This window comes from Terrapene carolina, unplaced genomic scaffold, assembly GCF_002925995.2.
Source record: "Terrapene carolina triunguis isolate 2854851 unplaced genomic scaffold, T_m_triunguis-2.0 Scaffold227, whole genome shotgun sequence".
Classification (NCBI taxonomy): Eukaryota; Metazoa; Chordata; order Testudines; family Emydidae; genus Terrapene; species Terrapene triunguis.
Window position 1 is genome coordinate 752,046 of NW_020664578.1, and position 24,267 is coordinate 776,312.

A 24,267-nucleotide genomic window follows, 5' to 3' on the forward strand; every position below is an offset into this window, starting at 1 on the left:
TTAATGAGATGGGTTCTAGCTCCCTGCTGGGCCTGGGGTTCTAGATTGATGAGACGGGTTCTAGCTTGCTTCCCCGCACGCACATGCGTTCTCAGCTCTTCCGGCCTGCGCGAAATCCAGCAGTTCCTTGCATCTCGCCAACCCCGCTCCCCCGTGCAGTTCCAGGTCAGAGGTCAAGCTGGGCCGGTCGGAGAGCCTGAAAGGGCGGGAGGAGATGAAGAAATCGCGCAAGGCAGAGAACGTGCCACGGTCCCGGAGCGACGTGGACATGGACGCCGCAGCAGAGGCCACGCGGCTTCACCAGTCGGCGTCGTCTTCGGCATCCAGCCTGTCCACGAGGTCAGAGCCCAAAGCCCCGAGCCCGCGGGCAGGGGGACGAAGGCCTCCGGACGGTGCCGCTCGTCTGTTTCTATTGGAGGTTTCAGACGGGCCCGATTTCCAGTCGGATTTGGGAGCTGAACTCTCATGAGCTCCCAGCCAGAAGCGTCCCCGCTCGGGTCTGAAAACCAAGCAGGCTGTTTTAATCGAGCGTGGGGCGAGAAAGGCCAGCCGCCCAAGGAGGTGCTGAGGGCCCGGTGGGTGGGTGGGGAGGCAGGTGAGCCAGCCGGGGTTCCGTCGTGGAGTTTATCCAGCCATGGAGAGGGGGAAGCTCCCGGAGAGATTTAGGGCTCTAGATCCTATTTTCAAAAGTGGCTGAACCCCCACACACACACCACGTCCCCCAGCACTGTCAGCTGGTCCTGAGGAACCCCCTTCCACACACACCCACAAGCTCTTCGGAAAGTTTTTTACCTGGTTGACAGAGGCCAGGTTCCACCCCCAGGGACTCTCACTTGAAGGCCCCGATCCTGCCGAAGTTTGCTCCCCAGGCTGTCTTTGAGCCTGTGATTTTCAGAGGAGCCTGGGGAATTGTGCAGCCAACCCCCCCACCCCATCCCCCCAGAAATCCCAGCCAGTCACTCTTGGCAGCTTCGGGGGCGTGTAGTAAATGCGGAGCCGGGAGCTCAGACGCGGCAGGGAGGGAGAGCAAAGGTCTCCGGGATACCATTGCTCAGGGATTGAGTGCAGTTTTCAATTGCGTCCCCAGGTCCCTGGAAAACCCCACTCCTCCCTACACGCCCAAGATGGGGCGCAGGTGAGTGACCCCGAGCTCTGCGTGCTCCAGCGGCGGGGTGGGGGGAGTTGGGTTTCGTGGTACGGCCAAGCTCCTGGAATCCCCTGAAACACCCCAGTTTGAGCCAGTTCTCCTGCCTGTGTCTGCCTTCCAAAGGACCCTACGCGTTAGGGTTTGGGGGTGAAGGCGAGTCTGTGGCCCCCTCTGTCCCCCCGCCCCCAGTGGCTGGGTCATGTAAGAGGTTAAGGAGTCTTCTAGCAGTGCCCGCTAGGGGGCTTTACCCTTTAGCTCAAGCATTAGAGGTTTATGCTCTTCGGGGTGACGGTCCCAGGTTCTAGCCTGCTGCACGTCAGCTGGGTTGGGAGTGGGGTAGGGGCACCACATGGGGTCCATGCACAGCTGCAGGGAGTAACCTCCGCCCCGCCCCCCCAATATCCTCCCAGGAGCATCGAGTCCCCCAATCTGGGCTTCGGCACCGACTCCTTCCTCCCCCACCTGCTGGAGGATGACCTGGGCCAGCTGTCGGACCTGGAGCCGGAACCAGACTCTCAGAACTGGCAGCACACGGTCGGCCGGGAGGTCATGGCTTACCTGACCCACAGGGAGATCGACCGCCAGGAGGTGATCAACGGTGAGGAATCCTGCTGCTCCTCTTCCCTGGGGGCCGGGGTGACAGCACCCCCGTGGGAGGGACCGATCCCTGGTGGCAATGGCAGGCGCGGGTGCCGGGGTAGATCTGGGGAAGGACAGAGCTGGTACATTTGGTGGCTTTGTTTGAAGTGTGGGGCCCAAGCTACCTTGGCAGGGTGGGGGAGCTGAGAGCCGGGCTGTCTCTGAACCCCTCCCTCTCTCCCGCCTGGGGGCAGAGCTCTTTGCCACGGAGGCGTCTCACCTGCGGATCCTCCGAGTCCTGGACGTCCTCTTCTACCAGCGGATGAAGAGGGAGAACTTGCTGTCGCGGGAGGAGCTGGGGCTGCTCTTCCCCAACCTCCCGGACCTGATCGACATCCACAGTAAGCCACTGAATTCCCTGGGGTCTCCTTCACCCCCTAGGGCTAGAAATCCCCGGTGCCTGTCTCTTTAAGGCCCAGCCCCTGGGCCCACTCAGCGCGGCCTGCTGCCGCCCCTTGGAGTTTGCGCCCAGAACAGCGATTTGAATCCCAAGTGTCCCACGTTAATGCGTCTGTCACTGCCGGCGGCTGGTCCCGAAGGGAATTCAGCGTTGTCTCCCCTTGGGGGCTGTAAGGCTTGGGTCTCCGTCTGTTTGCTGGCCTGGTGTGCGGTGATCGACAGGCGGTCAGACTAACTGCTGTGCTGGTCTCTTCTGGCCTTGAACTCTGTGACTCTAGAGGGGCGTCTACACGGCTCTTCGGGCTCGCGGGGCTACAAACAGCCACAGGCTTCAGAGCCTGACGTCGACGTGGCCAGTTTTAGCACTGGGCCCCTCGGACTCTCTTCTGCTGGCTGTGTAAACGCTCCCTGTTGTCTCTACGGTCACCTGTCCAGGCTGGCTCCAGTTCCAGACAATAGTCAGGCTGCGTGTGGCTGTCTGGGGCAGACACGTTAAACGTACAAGCCAGGGTAGCTGCAGCCTCTGGGTAGTAAATGACTGAGACGGGCCTGTGCAGGCCTGGCCATGCCTCTCTGTCATTGGGTGCCTGAGAATGGAGGCAGCTCGCTCCAGGAATGGGCACTGCTCCCAGGGGTATCCGCTGCTGGCTGAGCGTAGGAGACCTGCACCGGAGGGGCTGTTGGAAAGGATTTCGGGGTGAGGCGCTCACAGGGACGTGACGAGAGAGGCTGGCCGGACGATGTCGGGTGCATGGCGGTCGGTTACATCTGAAATGTAGGAATGGACTATGTGGAATGTAGGTCAGCAGATCTCCTGGGCAGGGGGGTGCTGCCCCTCTTCGTTAGAAGAGGACGTATTTAATTTCTTCCTCCTTTCCCTCACGCCCCCTTCACTTATCCCCGTTTCCCCTTCCCGTCCTTGTTCAGATTCTCTGTCTGAATCCATGAAGAAGCTCCGAGAAGAAGGACCAATCATCAAGGAGATCGGGGATCTCATGCTTTCTCGGGTAGGGCTGGGAGAGCTACCAGGATGGTGTGTGTGTGTGTGGGGGGGGGTCTCCCTGTCTCCTGGCGCAGAAGGCCAAGGGGCTGCGCAGTGAAATGAACAGACGGCACATTCAAAACCGATAAAAGGAAAGACTTTTTCACTTGCTATGTGATTAGCCTGTGGAACTGCCTGCCACTGGATGGTGCTGAGGCCAAGAACTTAGCGGGTTCAGAGACAAGATCCTAGGCCCCTGGGTCTTTGGGGCTAGGGGGTCCTGGGCGGTGCTGAGGGGCTGACAGCTCAGCTCTGCTCCTTTGTCTTTCCCCGCCCCCAGTTCGACGGGCCGGCGCGGGAGGAAATCCAGCAGGTGGCGGCCGATTTCTGCTCGTACCAGTCCATCGCCCTGGAGCTGATCAAAACCAAGCAGCGCAAGGAGACCCGCTTCCAGATCTTCATGCAGGTACCACGAGCTCCGCTGCCCTCTTCTCCCCCGGCCGGGACTCTGGGCTTCTGCCCAGTCTTGTGTCCCCCCCAGGGATGAGCTGCCAAACTAGTAACAACAGGTTCCCTCCTCCTCACCCCACGAGGGGGTCGTGCCCCCCCCCGGGACTCCTGCCCCATCCCCCCCCTTCCCTGTCCCCTGACTGCCCCCTGCCACCCCATCCAACCCCTCCTCTTATTCCTGATGGCCCCCCGGGACCCCTGCCCCATCCAACCACCCCTTCTCTCTGTCTCCGACTGCCCCCCACTGCCCCATCCAACCCCTGCTCCTTCCTGACTGCCCCCCCGGGACCCTTGCCCCCATTCAATCCCCCTGTTCCCTGCCCTCTGACTGCCCCGACCCCTATCCACCCCCCCCACAACCCCCCGAACTCCCCTGCCCTCTTCCAACACCTCCTCCCTGCTCCCTGCCCCCTTACCGCGCTGCCTGGAGCCGCTGGGGCTGGAGCCAGGGGCGCTCGGCCGGAGCCGGGGGCACTCGGCCGGGGCCAGGCCGGAGGGAGCCGCTCAGCCGAGGCCGGACTGGGCTGCGCCGCGCCTCCCTGGAGCCCTCCTCGCGCCCCCGCCCCAGCTTACCTTCCTGCTGCTTGTTTCAGGCTTCCCGCGAACAGCTGATTCACGGGAAGCAGGGGGGAGCGGGAGGAGAAGGGGGGCAGAGCGGGAGTGTTCGGGGAGGAGGGGGAAGTGAGCTGGGGCCGGGGGCGGGGTGGACAGCTGCCAGAGCTTTTGTTAAATTTAGAAGCCCTTTTAGAACCGGTTCTCCCGGTTCTAAAAGGGCTTCTAAATTTAACGACCGGTTCCTGCGAACCGGTGGGAACCGGCTCCAGCTCACCACTGGTCCCCCCCACGCGGTGGCTGCAGCGCTGTCTCTCCCTCCATCTCCCCCCATCCCAGGAAGCCGAGAGCAACCCGCAGTGCCGACGCCTGCAGCTCAAGGACCTGATCATCTCCGAGATGCAGCGCCTGACCAAGTACCCGCTGCTGCTGGAGAACATCCTCAAGCACACGGACGGTACTGGGGGGGCTGACAGCGCGGCCACGTCCCCTCCACGCCCAGCAGAGGGGCCGAGCGGGGCTGGGCTGTGGCTCTTCTCCCTGCAGGGGGCACTCCACGGGGCAGGGCAGTGGGGGGAGCCTGCTTTGCTGATGGCCGCCAGGCAGGCAGGGGGCTTTAGCCCAAGAAACTCAGCAGCAGCCCTTCCTCGTGGCCCAGATGGGCTTCGGCCCAGGGCGGGGCTAGGTGGGCGCCCGGGAGCCGACACGGCCATTGCCGTAGCCGTCTCCCCCAGAACGGGAAGCCCAACTGGCCTGCGCCCACTCCGTTAGGTGAGGCACCACTGCCCTCGAATCCAGGGCGTTTCTCCCCGGTGTGAGACAGAGACCAGAACTTCCAGCACGGCCTCGCCCCCTGACGCCCTCTGTCCGCCCGCAGGCGGGACCCCGGAGCACAAGAAGCTGTGCCGCGCCCGTGACCAGTGCCGGGAGATCCTCAGGTACGTGAACGAGGCGGTGAAGCGGGCGGAGAACCGGCACCGGCTGGAGGCCTACCAGAAGCGCCTGGATGCCACGTCTCTGGAGCGGACCAGCAACCCACTGGCGGCCGAGTTCAAGGTACCGCCCGGCTGGAAGCGAGGGAGGGGAGGACTCTGTCCTGATTTCCCTGCATCCCCAGCCAGGGAGAGCCAGCAACTAACCGTGCCTTCCCCACTGTGCCCAGAACCTCGACCTCACCTCCCGGCGCATGATCCACGAGGGGGCTTTGAGCTGGCGCATCAGCAAGGAGAAGACGTTGGGTACGTACCTTCCAGCAGGGCCCGTGGCTGACAGGTCCCTCTGCCTTCAGTCCAAAACCCCCACCCCCGAGAGCCCCCCAGGACCCTGGTCTCCAAGGAGCTGCAGGGGGGAACTCATAGACTCATAGACTTTAAGGTCAGAAGGGACCATGATGATCATCTAGTCTGACTTCCCGCATGATGCAGGCCACAAAAGCTGACCCACCCACGCCTGGCTTTTATCCTCTGGGGATCCTCCACTAGAGGGATCCCCGATCACACCATTCTTCCCCAGCAGGGGTCAGCTTTCCGCCTTCTCGACTGGCCCCCAGAGAGCCGGGGGTGGGGCGACGCAGCAGGGCAGGACAGAGCGTGGGGATCTAAGGTGGGGGGGACTTGTCTTCAGGCCTGTGTGTTGCTCGCTCCCCATCAGCCCTGCAGAGGACGCTGAGGAGCCGGTTAGTCCCTGTTCTCTGAGGCTGGGCTGGGGAATGGAGCCCATGGGAGTTAGGCGCCTGAGTTCTTTTGACTTCCAGCGAGAGTCTGGGGCCAAAGGTTTGCAAATTCCCGCCTAGGGGCGGATCTGGCCTGTCCCTTAGTGCTCACGCCAGACGGGTCACCCTGGGGCAGCCTGGCTCCCGCGTCACCGTAGAGGGGGAACCAGAGGAGCTGGGTGACCGGGTCTGCGTCCGGCCTGTGCAGATCTGCACGTGCTGCTGCTGGAGGACCTCCTGGTGCTGCTGCAGAAGCAGGACGAGAAGCTGGTGCTGAAATTTCACAGCAAGACGGCGCTGGGCTCCTCGGACACCAAGCAGACCTTCAGCCCCGTCCTGAAGCTCAACTCCATGCTCATCCGCTCCGTGGCCACAGGTAGCAAGCGGGAGAGGCCCGGGGGTGCTCTGCCCAGGCGGGCGGCTGGCGCGGGCATCGGTGGGGAGGGGGAATCTCGTCTCCCCCCCGGTGGGGGCGTGGGCATGGGAACAGCTCCGAAGCAGAGCCTTGTAGGCTGTGGTGCCCGAACGTTTCCTGTAGCGTCCCATCTCTCCTCTGTGCAGACAAACGAGCGCTCTTCATCATCTGCACCTCGGAGCTGGGGCCCCAGATCTACGAGCTGGTAGCGCTGACGCCCTCGGAGAAAAACACGTAAGGGTGTAACGACGGGTGGAGAGGGAGGGGCTGTGGGACGTTCCTTGGGGCATTGGGGGGATGAGAGGAGTCCACGCACCAAGGTAACTAGCATGTTCTGGGGCTGGACTAGCAGGGGGCTGTGGGTCGGGAGTGAGGGGCACTGGCAGAGCTAGGGGTTAGGGTGCCCTCCCCTTGGTGCAGTCCCGTCTGTGTGAGGGGGTGGAGCTCTGTGGGGGGTGGGTCTGGTCTCCGAGCAGGCAGCAGCTGGTGGGTGCTGGGGCCGTAACGCCCCCTCTCCTCGGCCTGGCAGGTGGATGGAGCTGCTGGAGGAGGCGGTGCAGAGTGCCATGAGGAACGCCACCTCCCCCCCCAAACGCAGGGCCCGGGAGCTGCCCATCCACAGGCCGGCACCGTCCAGGTGAGCAGCGCCACACCAGGGGCCTTGCTGCAGCGGCCGGGGGGGCGGGGCAGGGAGGGAGGGAGGGAAATGGGGACATCCTGGCCGCGAGGCCTTTCAACAGCCACAGCAGGACCCCTGGCTGGGCCCTGGGGTCTGGCCTGGAAGCTCAGGCTGGGGGGCAGCAGGGAAGGGGGTGGAGGTGGGGCCAGGTCTCGGAGCACTTGGGGATTTCTCTCCAAGGCCTGCCCTGGCTGAGCCGGGCACAGATCAGACTCAACCCCAGCCCTAGGCTGGCTCACAGGCCAGGAATAGAGCCCTGCGAATCTCACGCTGCCTTTTAGATCTAGAGGGACCCAGGTTCGATTCCCCCTGAGGCTGGGCGGCTGCCCTGGGAGACCAGCCCAGGGGCCACGTGTCTGGAGGCACCAGCCTCTGCAGGGCCGAGTCCCTCCCTGCTGCTAGAGCGGCTGGTGGCTCAGAGCCGTGGGTAATTAAGGCCCCGATCCTGTGGGTGGAGTGAAGCCTCTAGCCAAGTCAGCCTTGCTCCATGGTCCCGCTTTGGCCCCCGGCTGCTCGGCGTGCCCTGCCACTGCCCATCTAACTCGGCTCTTGTCCCCGCCAGCCTGGTGCTGCAAGACCCCGACGTCTCCCCGATCCTCTCCCAAGCCGACAGCTCCGGGGCGGAGGTGGACGATGTCTCTTCAGGTGAGCTCCCCTCCCAGCTGGGGCGCCCCCCACTCCCTCTGCCAGGGGGCTCTGACAGCCAGCAGCTTCCAGCCGCCTGCTGTGGGGCCCGGAGCAGCAGCCCATATGGAGGTGGCGCAAGGGGAGCATGTGGGGTGATAATGGGAACCTCCTGTGCGAGGATCTAGGTGTCTGACCGGCCCCACTCCAGGATCCCAGTTCCCGCTGCACACTCGGCTCGCTCTGATCTCCTTGTGACGGGCTGGGGGCCAGCCCCCAGCCACTCCCCCCACCCCCGTCCTTTCTGGGCCTGGCCCTCCGCCGCTGCCTAATCCAAACGCCCCTCTGTGATCTCTCGCCCCTGCCCAGCGGATGACAATCCCACCGACTTCCTGGGCAAGGGGAAGCATCCGGTGCTGGCGGAGGAGCCGGAGGCCGAAGGCAGCGAGGAGGAGGAAGAGGGGGAGGAGGCGCCGGCTGCCCCTGTGCCGGCACAGAGCTCTGCGGTGTTAGATGAAGCTGGAGCGTCCGAGGCCCCGGGGTCCAGCATGCACCTGTCCCTCCCGGGACTTGTGTTGACAGAGGGACTGGCCGAATCAGCCCTGGAGGACGGTGAGTGAAGGCTGGGTCGTGATGCTGCCCATGGGGGCCCATCCCTGGGGAGAGAGGAGGTAGCGGCTTCTCTTCGGTGCTCCCCCCCCGAAAGCTGTGGTGAGAAGGTTGCTTGGAGCCCAGGAGGGTTTCTCTGCCCCGTGGTGCTCTCGTACCCCATCGGGCCAGCTGTGTCCAGACACGCCCCTTCCGCGGGTGCCCTGGGAGATCTAGAATCAGACCAGGCTCTTGGTTCCCGTTGGGGGGAGCGCCTGGCGGGGCTCTGCAGCGCCCCCTCTGGCTGAGCGAGGAGGTGCATGCGTCGGCGCCGAAGCCAGCCTGCATCCAGCCCTCCGGGTGGGGGATTCCCTGCCAGGGCCCGGCCCAACCTGCTCGTCTTCTCTCCCCCTCCTAGTGGAGAACCTGCGGCATCTAATCCTGCGCAGCCTGCTGCCCTGCCGGGACCCGGAGCCTGAGGACGACCTGACCCCCACGCCCTCGGTGGCTGGAGGAGCCGCGCAGCCCTGGGACTCGGTGCTGTCCAGCCAGGACTCAGGCTGCCAAGAGCAGTCGATGGAGCCCTCAGGGCAGGGCGGCCCCACCACGGACACGGCTGGTCTCCCGGGCCACTCGCCCAGCGGCAGGACGGAGACGGAGACAGAAAGTCGGCCGAGCGCGGGGGACATGGAGGAGCCGGGCAGGAGTTCGGACGGCGGTCGGGAGGTGTCCCAGGAAGTGGAGAGACCCCCAGCTGCGGAGGGGCAGGGCGGCTACAAAGTGGTCCGGAAAGGTAGGGGGAAGGTGGGACCTCCGGGGGGGGTAGCTCCTCTCCAGGCTTCAAGGGCTGTTCCCTGCTGTTTCCCCCGGGTCCCTTCTCCGTGGAGTTTGGCTACCAGGACAGCAGCCGCTTTGCATGGCCATCTGCTGGGTCAAAGCCGCGTGGACTCCAGCGGGCTCCTGTCCCCCAGCCGAGGGCAGTGGTTCCCTTCCCCTCTGTCCAGAGGAGTGTTCGGCGAAGGGCTGGTAAGTGAGAGAGCCCTGGGGGTACGCGCCAGCTCCTGACCGCTCGGATGCGCCATTGATTACAGCATCCATCTGACCCTGGAGGCCCCAGCCGTGATCCCGGGGGTGCCGTCCGGCCCCGTCTCCTGGGGCCCGGGGGCTGTGAAACCAGTCGTGTCAGTGACTGGGTCCTAGGGCAGCCGCTCTCCTTCTGTCACTAAACCCCTGCCCGCCTGGTGATTTGCATGAGATCTGCCACCCTTGGGCTGCTGCAAACCCTCTCCTCTCTCTGTCTGGGCACAGCTGGTGATTGGGTTCTGAGTCCTTCAATCAATCAATTTCTCTCTCCCCCTCTCTCCCCCCCCCCCTCGACATTTTCTCTTCTTCCCTCCCTGCTCTTTTCCCTGGTGTCTCTGCACAGCTGAGGTGGAGGGCACTAAGGATGCCACGCCCTTGGCAGACAACAGCCAATCAGAAACTGAGTTGCATGAAGGAGGCGGAGCTAATGTAGATGGTAAAGAAAAAAACAAACCCTTTTTCCTCTTGGGCCCCGAGAAAGGCTAGAAAAGGGAATCGCAGAGGGCGTAAGAGAGGAGGCAGGGGATCAGTTCTTGGCCCTGCGCTCTTTAATCCTTGACGTGGCTCAGTTTGGCTGAACAAGGAGAAGGTTAAGAGGAGACTTGATGGCGTCTACAGGCACCTACACAGGGAATGAATATTTAATAATGGGCTCCGCAGAGAGGGGTCTGACATGAGCCAGTGGCCGGAAGTTGAAGCGAGACAAATTCAGATTGGAAACAAGGCGTCAGTTTTTAGCAGCTGGAGCAATTGGCCGAGGGTGGTGGTGGATTCCCCGTCATTGACCGTTTTTGAATCAGGGATGGGAGGTTCTTCTAAAAGCTCTGCTCTGGGGCATTATTTGGGGGCGGGTCTCTGGCCTGGCTATGCAGGTGGTCACAATGGTCCCCTCTGGCCTGGGACTCCGTGAATCTGGATGCAGAGAGGGAGAGGGAGCTGGATTCGCTACCTGAATCCTGGCTGAATTTTTCAAACCTGGGTGCGGAAAGTGACGCACCTAAATCAACAGTGAGCTAGTAACGGATCAGGGGGTTGCTTTTGCAGCGCTGCTGGGCGGAGGGGGGGGTGCATACCCCCTCTGGCACATCAGGGCACTCGTCGAAGGGTGGAATTTTCAGAAGCGCCCGACTCGGCCTCAGCCCCACTGCCTTTCGAGGCTGGTTAAGGTTCTTAATAACTAATCACCTGAATTAACTGTTGCCTCCTCTTCCCCAGCATTTTTCAGGCATAGATCTCCAAACGCTTCACCAGGGAGGTCGGTATCTTTATCCCCATTTGGCAGATGGGCAAACTGAGGCACACGGCCATGAGGTGACTCGCCCCGGGGTCACCCAGCAGGCCCATGGCAGAGCTGGGGTTAGAACTCTTGAGTTCCAGTCCAGGGCTCTATACACTAGGCCACGCTGCCTCCCGGTTTAGGCACCGTCTGTTTTGAAACCAGGACTTGGGACTTTTGAAAACGTTGCCTTAAGAACCGAAAGCAGACAGGGCTAACGAGGAGGTCTCAGTGATGTCAGTGGGCTTTGAACCAGGGCCTGATTTTGAACATATCGGCCCTGTAGGTTTCTACAGGGAGCTCAGAGTCCCCTCGGTACTGGACTCACAGGCTAAGCAGCTTTTCTACCCCTTCCCCTGTAACGCAGGGAATTACTTCTACGTCAGCATGCCCGCCGGCCCCGCAGAGTCCTCCACCGAGCCCCCCGCCCCCAAGCCGCCAGCGAGCCCCGTGGAGCAGTCCCCCAGCGCGCCCCGCCTCACCCTCGGCTCCCAGCAGCACGACCAGGACAGCACACCGGGCCCCGGCAGCCTGGATGGGGCTCCACCCCCCGAGCCGCCCGCCCCCAGCCTGGTGATCCAGGACGTTGACATGATCTTCCGGACGATAGAACAGCTCACGCTGAAACTCACCAGGCTAAAGGTGAGGGGGAGGTGGGGAGCTGTCATAGGGGGCGGATCGGGGGGGACTAAGATCCTTTCCATTGAGGGCCGGGACTGGCTCTGCCAGGTGACGGGAGCTGGGAAGAGAAGCTGCATCTGGTGCCACAGGGCGGGGAGCCAGACCCAGGCAGGGTAACACCCCGCTGGAGCGCAGAGTGGCGAGGGCACCAAGGCCCTGTTACACAGCGCTGGGCAGTGCAAGGGGCTTTGGCCAAGCAAGGAGCCGGTGGGGGGCCAGGTGAGACAGGGCTGGTGTGCACCTGGGATGTGCAGAGGTCTGACACCGAGTCAGGCTGGGGCCCCCCCCGTTCCCACCGGCTTGTTTCTCTCCCGCTTGGCTCCTTCAGGACATGGAGATGGCCCATCGCGAGTTGCTGCGGTCTCTGGGAAGAGGTTCGTCGGCTGAGACCACCCCGGTGGGGGTCACCACGCTGGAGATGGGCCGGTGGCCGGAATGCCCGCCTAGCCCTGCCAGCGATCGCTGCCCCTCCCCTGCCCAGCGAGGCTGCGGGCCCTGGCAGCCAGCGAGCCCGGTAAGCGGAAGGGACCTCGCAAGCCCCGTTGAACGCACCCTGAACCCCTTGCCCGGACCTGGAGCTGCCCCCCACTGTGCCTGTTTGCCATAGCCGTGCTTCCCCTCGCTTGGTTCTGGGCCACTCACTTTCCTGGGGACCAGCTGCAGAGCCGGGACCCAGCAAATGCTAGATGGGTGAACGAAAGTGCCTCGTGTTAGAGGAGGAGATTGATAGAACAGGCATCACAGACACTCGGTGGAATGAGGATAATCAATGGGACATTGTAATGCCAGGGGACACAACATATTGGAAGGACAGAACAGGTCGTGCTGGTGGGGGAGTGGCACTAGATGTGAAAGAAAGCGTAGAATCAAATGAAGTAAAAATCTTAAATGACCCAAACTGTCCCATCGAATATCTATGGCTAGTAATTCCATGCTCGAATAGCAGTAGGGATATATTACCGGCCGCCTGACCAGGACGGTGCTAGTGACTGTGAAATGCTCAGGGAGATTAGAGAGGCTATTAACATAAAAAACTCAGTAACAATGGGGGATTTCAACTCTCCCCATAGTGACTGGATACATGTCACCTCGGGAAGGGATGCAGAGCTAAAGTTTCTTGACACCTTAAATGGCTGCTTCTTGGAGCAGCTAGTCTAGAACCCGCAAGGGGAGAGGCAGTTCTTGATTTAGTCCTAAGTGGAGCACAGGATCTGGTCCAAGACGTGAATATAGCTGGACCTTTTGGTAACAGTGACCATAATCTAATGAAATGTAACATCCCTGTGGCGGGGAAAACACCACAACAGCCCAGCACTGGAGCATTTCATTTCAGAAAGGGAACTACACAAAAACGAGGCGGTCAGTGAAACAGAAATGAAAAGGTCCAGAGACTAGAGTGAAATCCCTGCAAGCTGCGTGGAAACTTTTCAAAGACACCATAATCGAGGCTCAACTTAAATGTATCCCCCAAATTAAAAAACAAGAGAAGCAAAAAAGAGCCACCGTGGCTAAACAACAAAGTAAGAGAAGCAGTGAGAGGCAAAAAGGCATCCTTTAAAAAGTGGAAATCAAATCCTAGTGAGGAAAATAGAAAAGAGCATCCACTCCGGCAAGTGAAGTGTAAAAATCTAATTAGGAAGGCCAAAAAAGAATTTTAAAAAGAATTAGCCAAAGACTCAGAAAGTAATAGCAAAAAAATGTTAAGTACATCAGAAGCAGGAAGCCTGCTAAACAACCGGTGAGGCCACTGGACGATCGAGGTGCTAAAGGAGCACTCAAGGACAATAAGGCCATTGCGGAGAAACTAAATGAATTCTTTGCATCGGTCTTCATAGCTGAGGATGTGGTGGAGATTCCCAAACCTGAGCCATTCTTCTTAAGTGACAGATCTGGGGGGGAGGGATAGCTCAGTGGTTTGAGCATTGGCCTGCTAAACTCAGGGTTGTGAGTTCAATCCTTGAGAGGACCATTTGGGGATTTAGTGTGGGATTGGTCCTGCTTTGAGCAGGGGGTTGGACTAGATGACCTCCTGAGGTCCCTTCCAACCCTGAGATTCTATGATTCTATGATCTGAGGAACTGTCCCAGATTGAGGTATCATTAGAGGAGGTTTGGGAACAAATTGATAAATTAAACAGCAATAAGTCACCAGGACCAGATGGGATTCACCCAAGAGGTCTGAAGGAACTCAAATGTGAAATTGCAGAACTACTAAAAGTAATTTGTAACCTATCATTTAAATCAGCTTCTGTACCAGATGACTGGCAGACAGCTAATGTGACGCCAGTTTCTAAAAAGGGCTCCAGATGTGACCCCGGCAATTACAGGTCGGTAAGCCTGACTTCAGTGCCGGGCAAACTGGTTGAAACTATACTAAAGAACAGAATGGTCAGACACGTAGATGAGCATAATCTGTTGGGGGAAGAGTCAACATGGTTTTTGTAAAGGGAAATCATGCCTCACGAATGTACTAGAATTCTTTGAGGGGGTCAACAAGCATGTGGACAAGGGGGATCCAGGGGATATAGTATACTTAGATTTTCAGAAAGCCTTTGACAACGTCCCTCACCAAAGGCTCTTACGCAAAGGAAGCTGCCACGGGATAAGAGGGAAGGTTCTCTCATGGGTCAGTAACTGGTTAAAAGATAAGAAACAAAGGGTAGGAATAAATGGTCAGTTTTCAGAATGGAGAGGGGTAAATAGTGGTGTCCCCCAGGGGTCTGTTCTGGCACCAGTCCCATTCCACATATTCATAAATGATCTGAAAAAGGGGGTAAACAGTGAGGTGGCAAAAATTGCAGATGATACAAAACTACTCAAGATAGTTAAGTCCCAGGCAGACTGCGAAGAGCTACAAAAGGATCTCTCAGAACCAGGTGACCGGGTAACAAAATGGCAGATGAAATTCAATGTTGATAAATGCAAAGTAATGCACATTGGAAAACATCATCCCAACTGTACCTATAAAACGATGGGGTCTAAATTAGCTCTTACCACTCAAGGAAGAGATCTTGGAGTCACTGTGGATAGTTCTCTGAAAACATCCACCCAATGGGCAGCAGCAGTCAGTCAAAAAAGCGAACAGAATGCTGGGAATCATTAAGAAAGGGATAGAGAATAAGACAGAAAATATCCCATTGCCTCTATATAAACCCATGGTCCGCCCACACCTTGAATACTGCGTGCAGATGTGGTCGCCCCATCTCAAAAAAGATGTATTGGAATTGGAAAAGGTTCAGAAAAGGGCGACAAAAATGATTAGGGGTATGGAACAGCTTCCATATGAGGGGAGATTAATAAGACTGGGACTTTTCAGGTTGGAATAGAAAACTAAGGGTGCATATGATTGAGGTCTATGACTGTGAAGGCCAAGACTATAACAGGGTTCAAAAAAGCACTAGATAAGTTCATGGAAGATAGGTCCATCAATGGCTATTAGCCAGGATGGACAGGGATGGTGTCCCTAGCCTCTGTTTGCCAGAAGCTGAGAATTGACAACAGGGGATGGATCACTTGATGATTCCCTGTTCTGTTCATTCCCTCTGGGGCACCTGGTCTTGGCCACTGTCGGAAGACAGGATACTGGGCTAAATGGACCTTTGGTCTGACCCAGTGTGGCCGTTCTTATGACCTGGTCCCATGCCCTCCTACTTGCCAAATCCCTTCCCCCCGTACCTCAGTTTCCCCAGCTGTAGCCCAGGAAAGCTATTGCCGACCCTGCAGGCACCAGGGGGCGGGTTGGCAGCCTGGAGCTTTGCTGACCATCCCTCTCAATCCTGCTTCTCTGCATCTCTTCCAGGCTGCCGAGTCCCCTTGGAGGAACCCCTCTGCACCAATGCCCTGCCAGGGAGGAGATCTCCCCAAAGATGGCTGGGAAGAAGGATCAGCAGGGCACCCCCTGGACCCACCCAACCTGGGGAAAGCCACCTGGGAGGCGGGGCAGCCCGAATGTTGAAACAGACCCGTGGGGGCTGCCACTGGAAGCTTGGAGCAGAACTGGAATCCCCCGGGGAAGCGCATGTTAGTTTCGGCTGATCTCGGTGTCTCGTCCTAGCCATGGGGCTGGGTGGCCCTTTGCCTGGAGAGCGAGTGCCCGTCACCCTGCATGCTGCCTGCTGCTGTCAGGCCGGGTCCCCACCGCTGCCTCCACCTCTGTGCCCCCCACGGACAAGCATCGTCCCTGTACACAAGAGCTGGAATATAGTCTGTCGAAATGCACTTTTTGTTTCTCTCCGTGCTGAGGAGCCCATGTGGTGGGTCCCGGCCCGCCCTCTCTGCTGATCAGATATAAATATGTATGTATGTGCATTGGGTTCTTGTAAATAACTGGACTGTATCCCGTGACCCTGCAGTACAACGGCCATTACCACTATCCCGCTGCCCTGCCCAGCCTGGGGAAACGAGATTCCAAGCAGCCCGGTCCTCTTACCACTAAGTGTTCCCTCTGGGCCTGTCGCTGTGTCTCCCCCGGCCCTGTGGGGCCATAGCACATGCTGTTGGCATTAGCCGGCCTTTCTCCCTCCAGCAGATGCGCTGCCCCCTCCTTTGGGCAGAGGCTTTTCTGTAGGGGCTGTCTGGAAAACGCACATTGCTCCACTGGAACGGCTGCATCCCCAGGGCGGGCAGCGGGCTGGGAAAATGGGACACCCCCACGGCCGCCTCTGCCGCCCCGGGCCTGCCCCCCTCATCAGCCCCCCGGCCCGGACCCATATATATATATATACTTATATATATATATATATATACACACTAGCTAGAGGACTGACTGTTTGCTGTTCCATGATGTATAATCGGTTTTATTTTCTTCCCTTTACTGGTAAAGATTTTTTTTTTAAAGAAAAGTGAAATATTCTTCCGTCGCTGGCGTGCGTGTGATCCTTCACCGGGGGGGGGGGCCTGCTTTCACCCACTGCAGCGTGGGAGACGGGGTCCTTTGTTCCCAGCCCGCCTCTTCTCCAGGCCGGTAGTCCTGCCAGCCAGGGGGGTGTCTGTCCATAGCCGGGTGCTGTTCTCCAGGGCGATGCCACTCCCTGTGCTGCCGGGGAGCAGAGAACCTGCCCAGCTCTGCTACTGGGAGTGGAATCGGCCCTGCGTTAAATCAGTCCTTGACCCCCAACGGGGATGTCTCAGGGCTGGTCGACTGGACCGTGTCTACATTGGGGGGGCGCCCGTCCCGGCTCCCTTCTGCTCTCAGCACCGGCTCCCCTGATGTGGGCACTGCAGCATGCCCTCATCCCTCTCCCCAGCCTGCAGGCCCTCGGCCTGGGAACGCGGGAGAGGAGAGGTTAGCGAGTGGCCTGGCGGGGAGGGGGCTCAGCGCTCTTGGGACCACGCCGTTATGGGGTCACTGCCTCTGACCCTGGAGGCCCAGGTAGGCGCTTCCTCCCCATTGCCACAGCCCCTGCGTGGATGGAGCCCTGGCTGTAGAAAAAGAGCCTGAATTCCAGTGGGGGTAGAGGGCTCCAGCCCCCCACCCCAGAGCAGGCTGTCAAAGCTGTTTAATGGCAGGCGGGAACGGTTACAGGCTGGGCTGGGCCAGAGGCGGAGGGGATCAGAAATCCCACACAAGGGGGGGCTGCCCCGGCGCTCTCCAGGGCCGCGGGACTCTCGAGTGAGCGGACACTTTCGCCCCTCCAGCCTCTAGCTGGGCGCAGCCAGCTCCTCGTCCGGCGCCTTGGGCAGCTGCCTGTAGGTGGGGTCGCGCGGCAGCATCAGCTCCTGGAGCCTGGCAAAGGTCTTGCTCTCAGCGGGGAAGCGGTTTTTCTGCAAGGGCGGAAAGGGGGGTAGGTGAGCAAAGGGGGGGGACTCACTTCTGCTCCCACTCCATCCCCCCACTTGGGGGGGATGCTCTACCTGAAGACCCAGCCCACACGGGGGCACGGTCGTGAATGAACAAGGGCCCTGGGGCTGGACACAGCTCCCCACATGTAGGAGCGTGGTACTCACCCCCAGAGACAGCCGCAGTAGGCCCATCTGCCACTTGACCCCAGCCGTGGCCTTGCTGGCCTGCTGCTGGCTCTCCATGGCTGCCAGGAACGCTTTCAGGCCCTGCTCTGTGATCTGGTTCCCTTGGGGAAGGAAGATGCGGATCAGTGGCTAGTTTAAACCTCATCGCCTCTGGGGCCCAGGGAGGGGTTTGCCTGGGACCTCAGGCAGGGCCTGTGCCCACTGACACAGCTGCTGTGGGGCAGAGGATCGGCATCTGGCTCTAGAAGCACGAGCGTCTCCTGCCTCTGCTGGGGATCGGGCCACCCGAGGGAGCCCACGAGCCACCTGGCACTAAGGTGAGTGACCAGGCTGGGCCGCATGGAGGGAGCGGAGAAGGGTGGGTGGTACTGAAGGAGCTCTGTGGGTAGGGCCGGGTGCAGGCCCCTCTCAGAAGGACAGACACAAGCCTGGCAGAGGCTGCTGCATCTCCGGCCCATTGCCACAGCTCCCAGCCCGGCTGGACGGCCCAGGGGAGCCAGCGCCACTCGGGGGGGCACTTGCCCTGCCAGGCGAGATGGCGGGTTTCCAGCCAGCCCCGGGCCCCGCGCCGACGTACAGGTGAGGTTTAAGTTGATGAGCACGCGGTTGCCTGGCAGGAAGACCTTCCCATCACGGTGCTCGGCCTGTTCCAGCAGTGGGTTCACGATCTCGGTGGGCTCCATCACCTGGGCACAAAACGTTTCACCTTCAAGCAGGTCCCAGAGCAGCTCGGCAGGCGGCCCCACTGCTTTGGCACTGCCCAGGAGATGGCGCGGGACGGGGATCAGCCCACTGCTGGTTCTGACGTGAGGCAGGAGATGGGACATTTTGGCTGGAATCTTCTTAGGCGCCTAAGGGCGCTGGGAGCAGGGATGCCATTGATTTTTCCCTGGGCAGCGGGCTCCTTACTCCTCCAAGCCCCTTTGAAAATCCCCAGCTTTCATGCTGAGCCAATGGTTCCCCATCTTTTTATCCCAGAGCAAGTCAGCCACCTCTGGAGCGGAACGGGGCAGCTGTTTGCACCATGCGCAGCCGGTTAGGAGTGAAGCCCACTGTATCTCCCCCACGGCAGGGGTAGAATGGAACGACCTTCCGGAACTGAACCAAGAGCCACCACAGCAGCTCCGGCCGGGCGGGGGGGGGGGAGGTCAGTGACCCGGCCCGAGGTCTCTCTCTGTAATTGAGACTCCAGCCCCATAAGTGATCAGGAACTCAACTCTGGATCTGAGCCCAGAGCCAGGCTACTGCCCCACTAACCCATTGCCCTGCGAGCCGGGCAACAGGGCACGGGGAACACTGTGTAGAGCAGTCCCTGTACCCCGGGGCTGGCCAGGGCTCCCTCACCTCCAACTCCGGCGGCAGGCTGCGCTTCTCCTTGGCGCCCGATTTGGCTCCTTTGCCTCGAACAACTTTTTGCTCCGGGGTGGAAACCACTAAAGAGAGGGACACGCCCAGAGCTGGGTGAAACACTGACAAACCTGACAGCCTCTGCCACGCAGAGGTGCAAGCTAAGCCACAGGGGCCCCTCCCACAGGCCAGGCGCCCGGCTCAGAGAGGGGCATCGCCTCCGGCCACCTCCCGCTCTGGCACGGTTCACATCTAGTTCCGTAGCCCGCTCTCTGGGGGCCCCTTGCACATGGGACAGGGGGTTAGAATAAGGGGGGAGGGTTAGAATTTCTACTCACTTTTCTTGGCTTGTTTAGCATCCTCCTTCTTCGCAGGCGCAAAGCCTGGGCCGCCCCCGCCCCCCCCGCCACCTGCAGCGCCGGCCTGAGCTTTCTCCTCTTTCTTCGAAGGCTCCTGTAAGGAGTAGCACAGGCCTGAAGGGGGCGCTGACAGGCAGGTTCGGCAGCTCTAATATCTGTCGCTGTTTGCCAAGTCCCCTCCAGGCTTGACTCCACTTCGCTTTCGGCCCTTCTCTGGCCCAAGCGGGTAAACCACCAGCCTTGCACGCCCCCACCCCCGCATGAACCCTGTTTGAAGGATGGACCCCCAAGTTTCTGCTCTAGCCACGAGCTCACACGCCCCCTTCAGAAATGAAATGAGAACCCAGGAGTCCTGAGAGCCACTCCCCGGCTCCAAAGCCCCCTCCTTTTCCTTGCAGGTCCTGGCCGCTGCGATCCCCCGATCCTTCCGAAGAAGCGGATCTTTGGGAGCGGCTCGCTGTGGGGTTAACCCCTGGCTCCCAGGCCGGTTGGACATGCCTGGATCTCAGCGTTCCTGGGAAGGGCTGCGTGGAAGCCGTCCTGCTCGGTTCAGCCCGCACTCCTCACCTTTTTCTTGGACCCGCTCTTGCTCTGCTTGGCCGCCTGCAGCTTGTCGATGGTGGTGTTGCTGACGAGGCTGGAGGGACGCTCGCTGCTTTTGGCATCTGCATGTCTCAGAGGCTGGAACCCAGACCCAGAGGGATTTTAACAGAGATTCGGACACCACGGGCTACTCTACATTTGCTACCTTTAGGACCCTAGGCAGCGCTAACTGTAGCACCTCCTAGCATGGGGTGTGAACTAGCTTAGAACCAGGGACTCTCAGATCCTCAACAATGTGAGCTAAAGGAGTGATGCCACTAGGTGGCAGCAGTAGTAGGTGGTTATCCTTCAGGTGGCTCAGAAAGTAGAGGGGAATACAGCACACACCAGGGTAAATCTTGTTACCCTCAGCGACCTGATTCCATGGAGCTCTGGGTTTATAGCAACGTTTGGCCTACCGCTGCGGGAAAGAGGTCAGTCGCTAACACCCCCCCCCAAAGTGAATTGATCTGTCGCCCTCTGGTGGGTGCGCATGGCCTGGCAGTAGCCTTACCGACCGGGACCGCTCCTGGGATTCCTTCTCCAGTAAAAGTCGCCTCCTCTCCACGACTTCGGTGTGAGTTAAAGCGAAAGGTCCCAGAACCTAACCCAAAGCAATGGCGGAGTCAGTGCTGCTCAGTCTTTCTTGGTCACAATAGCTTAATTCCCCCTCCTCCACCCCACAGAGGGGGCAGCCCAGGGCCTCGGCACTTCTCTGACCACGCCAGAGCTTGCAGACGTTACAACGGCCTGAGCCAGAGAGGTGCTGGGTGCCTGATAAGCATGCTCCGTCCCTCGGGATCAGGTCCCAAATTTCCGAGCTCAGGACCTGCTCCCTCAAAGGGATGTGCTAGTGCGTCCCGTGGAGCGTTTCGGTCATTCACACCGGGGGGGGGGAGGGGCTGGGCAGCAGGGATTAGCTCTGGAACTCCCCGCTGCAGGATCAAGGCCTGGTGCAGGTCAGGCCTGGCCTGCGCTAGAGGAGAGCTGGAGATGGGGAGAAGAGCTGCGCTGCTGCTCTTTTGTGACGGATGAAGACATTTTACACGTTAGAAATTCAGCTAGTTTCTCTCCCTCGCTGACTCTATGGAGAGCTGGGAGTTCAGGAGACGGGCGGCGCTGTGCCAGGGATCCTGGTTAGCGGGGAGAGGATGGGATTTTGATTCAGACTGATTCAAGCTCTCTCTGTTAATGTGCATTCAACTCAAATGCCTTTTAATGGCTGGGAGAAAAACTCTTTAGTTAAAGAGCCGTCACCCCTGTTCCTTTGGTGAGAGAGCTCCAGATCCACAACTCGGAGTCCTCCATAGAGCCCTCCAAGCCCACTAGATGTTCCTCATAAGAACGGCCAGACTGGGTCAGACCAAAGGTCCATCTAGCCCGTACCCTGTCTTCTGACAGTGGCCAATGCCAGGTGCCCCAGAGGGAATGAACAGACCAGGTGATCATCAAGTGATCCATCCCCTGTTGCCCATTCCCAGCTTCTGGCAAACAGAGGCTAGGGACACCATCCCTGCCCAGCCTGGCTAATAGCTGCAAAGGGAGGACACTGGGCCGGGCGAAGAAGTTTTTTCAAGGGTAAATCCATCCCCTGGGCTGAAGAGCAAAGGACTCTCCCTGGACGCACCTCTGCGAGCTTGAGCGCTCCCTGGTCTCCGATCTGATTGTGTGCCAGAGACAGGCACAGTAGAGAGCGATTCAACCGCAAGCCCTGGACAGGCCCCGGGGGGCGGCGGCAGGATGCAGACAGGCAAGGGAAGGAAAAGAACAGTCAGCCATGAGCAGTGACAGCCCTGGACACTGGACCCTCCATCTGGCTGGGCTGGCTTCTCGTCACCAGCTCCTCCTGCCGCTGGCCCAGTTCCTGTGCCCAAGGGGAGTTCAGTCTTTCCATGGCCCAACCCATCCTGCTGGGAGCTCACCACCTGGGCTCATCCTGAGCTGGGGGCTGGGAACGCCCCGGGCTATGTAGCGGGTGGACTTTGAGTACTGGATCCAGCTAGACTGGATTGGCAGGAGAACACGCAAAGCCCCAGTCTGTACAGTTCCATCTCTTCGGCTTCCCTTCACAGCCTCCGCTATTAAGGCTCCCCCAGGGGTCTGTTCCCGTCTACATGAGAGAGCTGGACTTAAACTGGTTGAAAAAATAACCTAGTGGCAAGGCTAGGATTTGAAGCCAGGCCTCCAGGGCAGTGCCTTAACCACAAGGCCACTGTCCCTCACTTCGGAGAACAGCTGTCCCTCTATAATGCTCATGCCCCAATGCAGCCAGTCGCGCTCTCTCACCCCTCACCTCCGCGATGTAGCCTGCCCCCAGGTCCGAGATGTGATTGAAGCTGAGGGTCAGCGAGACCAAGATCTTGTTGGAGGACTTCAGCGTGGAGAGGGCTTGGCCAATCAGCTTGGCGTCGGCGTCACCGATGTTATTGTTTCTCAGCGACACGTGAGCCAGCCTGGAGGGGCGTTGGTGAGAGTTTCCGATCGGGTCTGGTTGGACTGTCCTGCTCTCTGGGAAGGGAAAGAGACGCCCTGGGAGTGGGGAGGGGGCTCCAGGACTGAGCCTTGAAGCAGGCGGGAGCGATCCCAGCCACGCTCTGCCTGGAGCGTGGAAGGGTAGGAGGGAAGGAATCCGCACACTATGTGCTGGACTCTGTGCGGGCACCTTGCCGACGGGCCGAGGACTTTGTTTATGAGAGTCCCATCCCGCCCAGTGATCCTCAGCCCTCCTCCACAGTGGGACCTCCCTCCTAGGAGTATCCCCCAGGATCCCGCCCATCGCCCCCAGAGCAGATGCAGTGGTCTGGAATTTCCCTTCCCTCCCCCAACACGGTATCTGCCCCAAGCAGATTAACTAGCACGCACTCCCCGGGACCCCTGGGTCTCCGATTCGGAAGGAACTCACGTGCTCTCCTCTCCAATCAGCCTGTAGAAGGACCCCTCGGCTAACGGGTTCCCCTCCAGTGTTAGTGTCCTGCAGGGAAAAGCAGAAACTAACCAAGGTGCTATAGAAGTCACTTGGCCTGCAGACATGCAGCCACCTCTGGAGTGGAACACGGCAGCTGCTTCACAGCGACAAAGAAACACTACACAACAGCCTGGAAGGGAAAGTGAAGAATACTGTACCCCACTGAAAAGGTGGCGGGAATTTGAGGTAGGCAGCAGGCACCGCGCTAGGGCTTTGGGCAGGACAGTGGAGTTGGCGGTTCTGCTCTGGCACAGAGTACCATGGGATTGTCAATGAGCTTGACAAAGCACCGCCTTTAGGTCCCATCTCACTGGCTCCTTCAAGGATGGTTACATTGAATGGGGTCCCCTTTCTGAGATGGAAGCAGCTGCCTCCAGCACTGTCTGAGCGCCCCCATCCCCGCGGCTTAGCTCTCGCTTACTTGAGGGTGGGGCAGTTTGGTAGGATAGCGATCAGAGAGAGGAGCGAGAGATCCGTCAGGCCGACCTTCCAGAGGCTGAAAGAAGAGAGACAGGGTAGCCTTAGCAACAGCATTAACTCAATAAGAGAGATTGCAAAGCATTCTCATCCCCAGATGGGGAAACTGAGGCACAGGGAGGGGAAAGGAGTTGCCCAAGGTCACAAAGTGAGTCAAGGGCAGAGCCAGGCCTCAAAGTCAGGCCCCCTGGCTCCCAGGCCCATGCTCAAACCCCTTCACCAATATCTGCTCTTCAAAAGCTAATGCAGGTGTTTCCCAGCACCCAGCGTTCTGGAGCCCCCAAACTAACTATTGGTCTTAAAGAGCTAGCAGGTCCCCAGATTGATTCTAGGTCCAGCGTCCCAATTATCCAACCAACTTGGAGGACACCAAGATCAGGCTCTCAGAGAGGCAAGAGCCAATGCACTGGGAGGCAGCAAAACACCTTAGAGGGAGGTTTGGATACTGAGGGTTTAGAGAACTGAAATCCCGCTGTATTTTCCTTGCCCATCTCTGAGCCCTTTCAGCCAAACAGCTCCTGGCACTGCCCAGCCCCTCACTCACTGAACAGCCTGCAGGTTGGCAAGGGCGGGCAGACACTTGCTGAAAACACCCAGCATCTTCTCTTCAATTTTCCAACCTGCCAGAGAGAAAACAGATGGAGTTGGTTATACAGAAGAGAAAACCAGCCAGAATGCGATCCCTCACCCCTGCTCTCAACTGCCGTTGGCTCCCCGGCCAGTTCGTAACGGCATGGCTAGCTGTCTGGGTTCTTGTATGGCCTACGGTTTTTATAAAAGGCTCCGGAGGCGATCGTAGCAATTACAGGCCTAACTTCAGTACCAGGCAAATTGGTTACAACTTTGGTAACAGAAATAACAAACACAGCGACGAAGACGGCTCTTGTGAAGGGCAATCAAGCCTCACCAATCTATTGGAAATCTTTGAGAGGGTCAACGAGCATGTGGACAAGGGTGATCCAGTGGATAGTTTGCTTGGACTTTCAGAAAGCCTTTGACGAGAGAGGCGGCGCGGGCAGTGCCCCCGAATTACTGCCAGCGCCCGGTTTGAATCAGGCTCCCCCCACTCCCCCTTCCTGTTTTACAGTGCTGAGGGGGCTATTTGGAGTGAGCTGAGCCCCTCACCTTGCAGGAAGATCTCACGGACGCTCTTGGGGTCGTCATGCTCCAGCTCGGTCTGAATGCAGGGCCGGAAGTAGGCGTACTTGCTCTGGATCTGGGTGAGGCTGGCTGGGACCTCCTTCTCGGCCAGCGTGTCGCTTTCCTCTGCCAGGCAGAGGGCAAC

At 59.4% G+C, this 24,267-nt stretch overlaps 2 protein-coding genes across 3 annotated transcripts in view; one reads left to right on the forward strand and one right to left on the reverse strand.

Moving 5' to 3' along the window:
* Positions 1-16,085, forward strand: part of LOC112105549 (rho guanine nucleotide exchange factor 11) — a 25,445-nt gene extending 9,360 nt beyond the window's left edge. Inside the window, exons 2-20 of one of the 2 annotated variants that reach the window (XM_026656260.2) lie at positions 160-339; positions 1,088-1,135; positions 1,558-1,745; positions 1,981-2,127; positions 3,113-3,192; positions 3,508-3,633; positions 4,569-4,686; positions 5,107-5,285; positions 5,392-5,467; positions 6,149-6,316; positions 6,502-6,589; positions 6,885-6,992; positions 7,597-7,679; positions 8,028-8,270; positions 8,665-9,039; positions 9,673-9,765; positions 10,973-11,247; positions 11,615-11,800; positions 15,085-16,085. In XM_026656260.2, coding sequence (XP_026512045.1) covers positions 160-339; positions 1,088-1,135; positions 1,558-1,745; positions 1,981-2,127; positions 3,113-3,192; positions 3,508-3,633; positions 4,569-4,686; positions 5,107-5,285; positions 5,392-5,467; positions 6,149-6,316; positions 6,502-6,589; positions 6,885-6,992; positions 7,597-7,679; positions 8,028-8,270; positions 8,665-9,039; positions 9,673-9,765; positions 10,973-11,247; positions 11,615-11,800; positions 15,085-15,240 — 2,917 coding nt within the window. In that variant the 3' untranslated portion in view covers positions 15,241-16,085. The remainder of the gene's footprint in view (positions 1-159; positions 340-1,087; positions 1,136-1,557; positions 1,746-1,980; positions 2,128-3,112; positions 3,193-3,507; positions 3,634-4,568; positions 4,687-5,106; positions 5,286-5,391; positions 5,468-6,148; positions 6,317-6,501; positions 6,590-6,884; positions 6,993-7,596; positions 7,680-8,027; positions 8,271-8,664; positions 9,040-9,672; positions 9,766-10,972; positions 11,248-11,614; positions 11,801-15,084) is intronic. The other variant, XM_026656259.2, reaches the window with a different exon arrangement.
* A 337-nt stretch (positions 16,086-16,422) lies between these two features.
* Positions 16,423-24,267, reverse strand: LRRC71 (leucine rich repeat containing 71; the record flags this gene model as incomplete). Its single annotated transcript, XM_024198386.1, has 13 exons — positions 16,423-17,048; positions 17,232-17,353; positions 17,830-17,938; positions 18,597-18,685; positions 18,938-19,052; positions 19,526-19,639; positions 20,055-20,144; positions 21,168-21,251; positions 21,834-21,993; positions 22,443-22,511; positions 22,927-23,001; positions 23,527-23,602; positions 24,108-24,267. Coding segments are annotated over 13 exons (1,386 nt in total), but the record flags the coding sequence as incomplete, so codon positions are not given.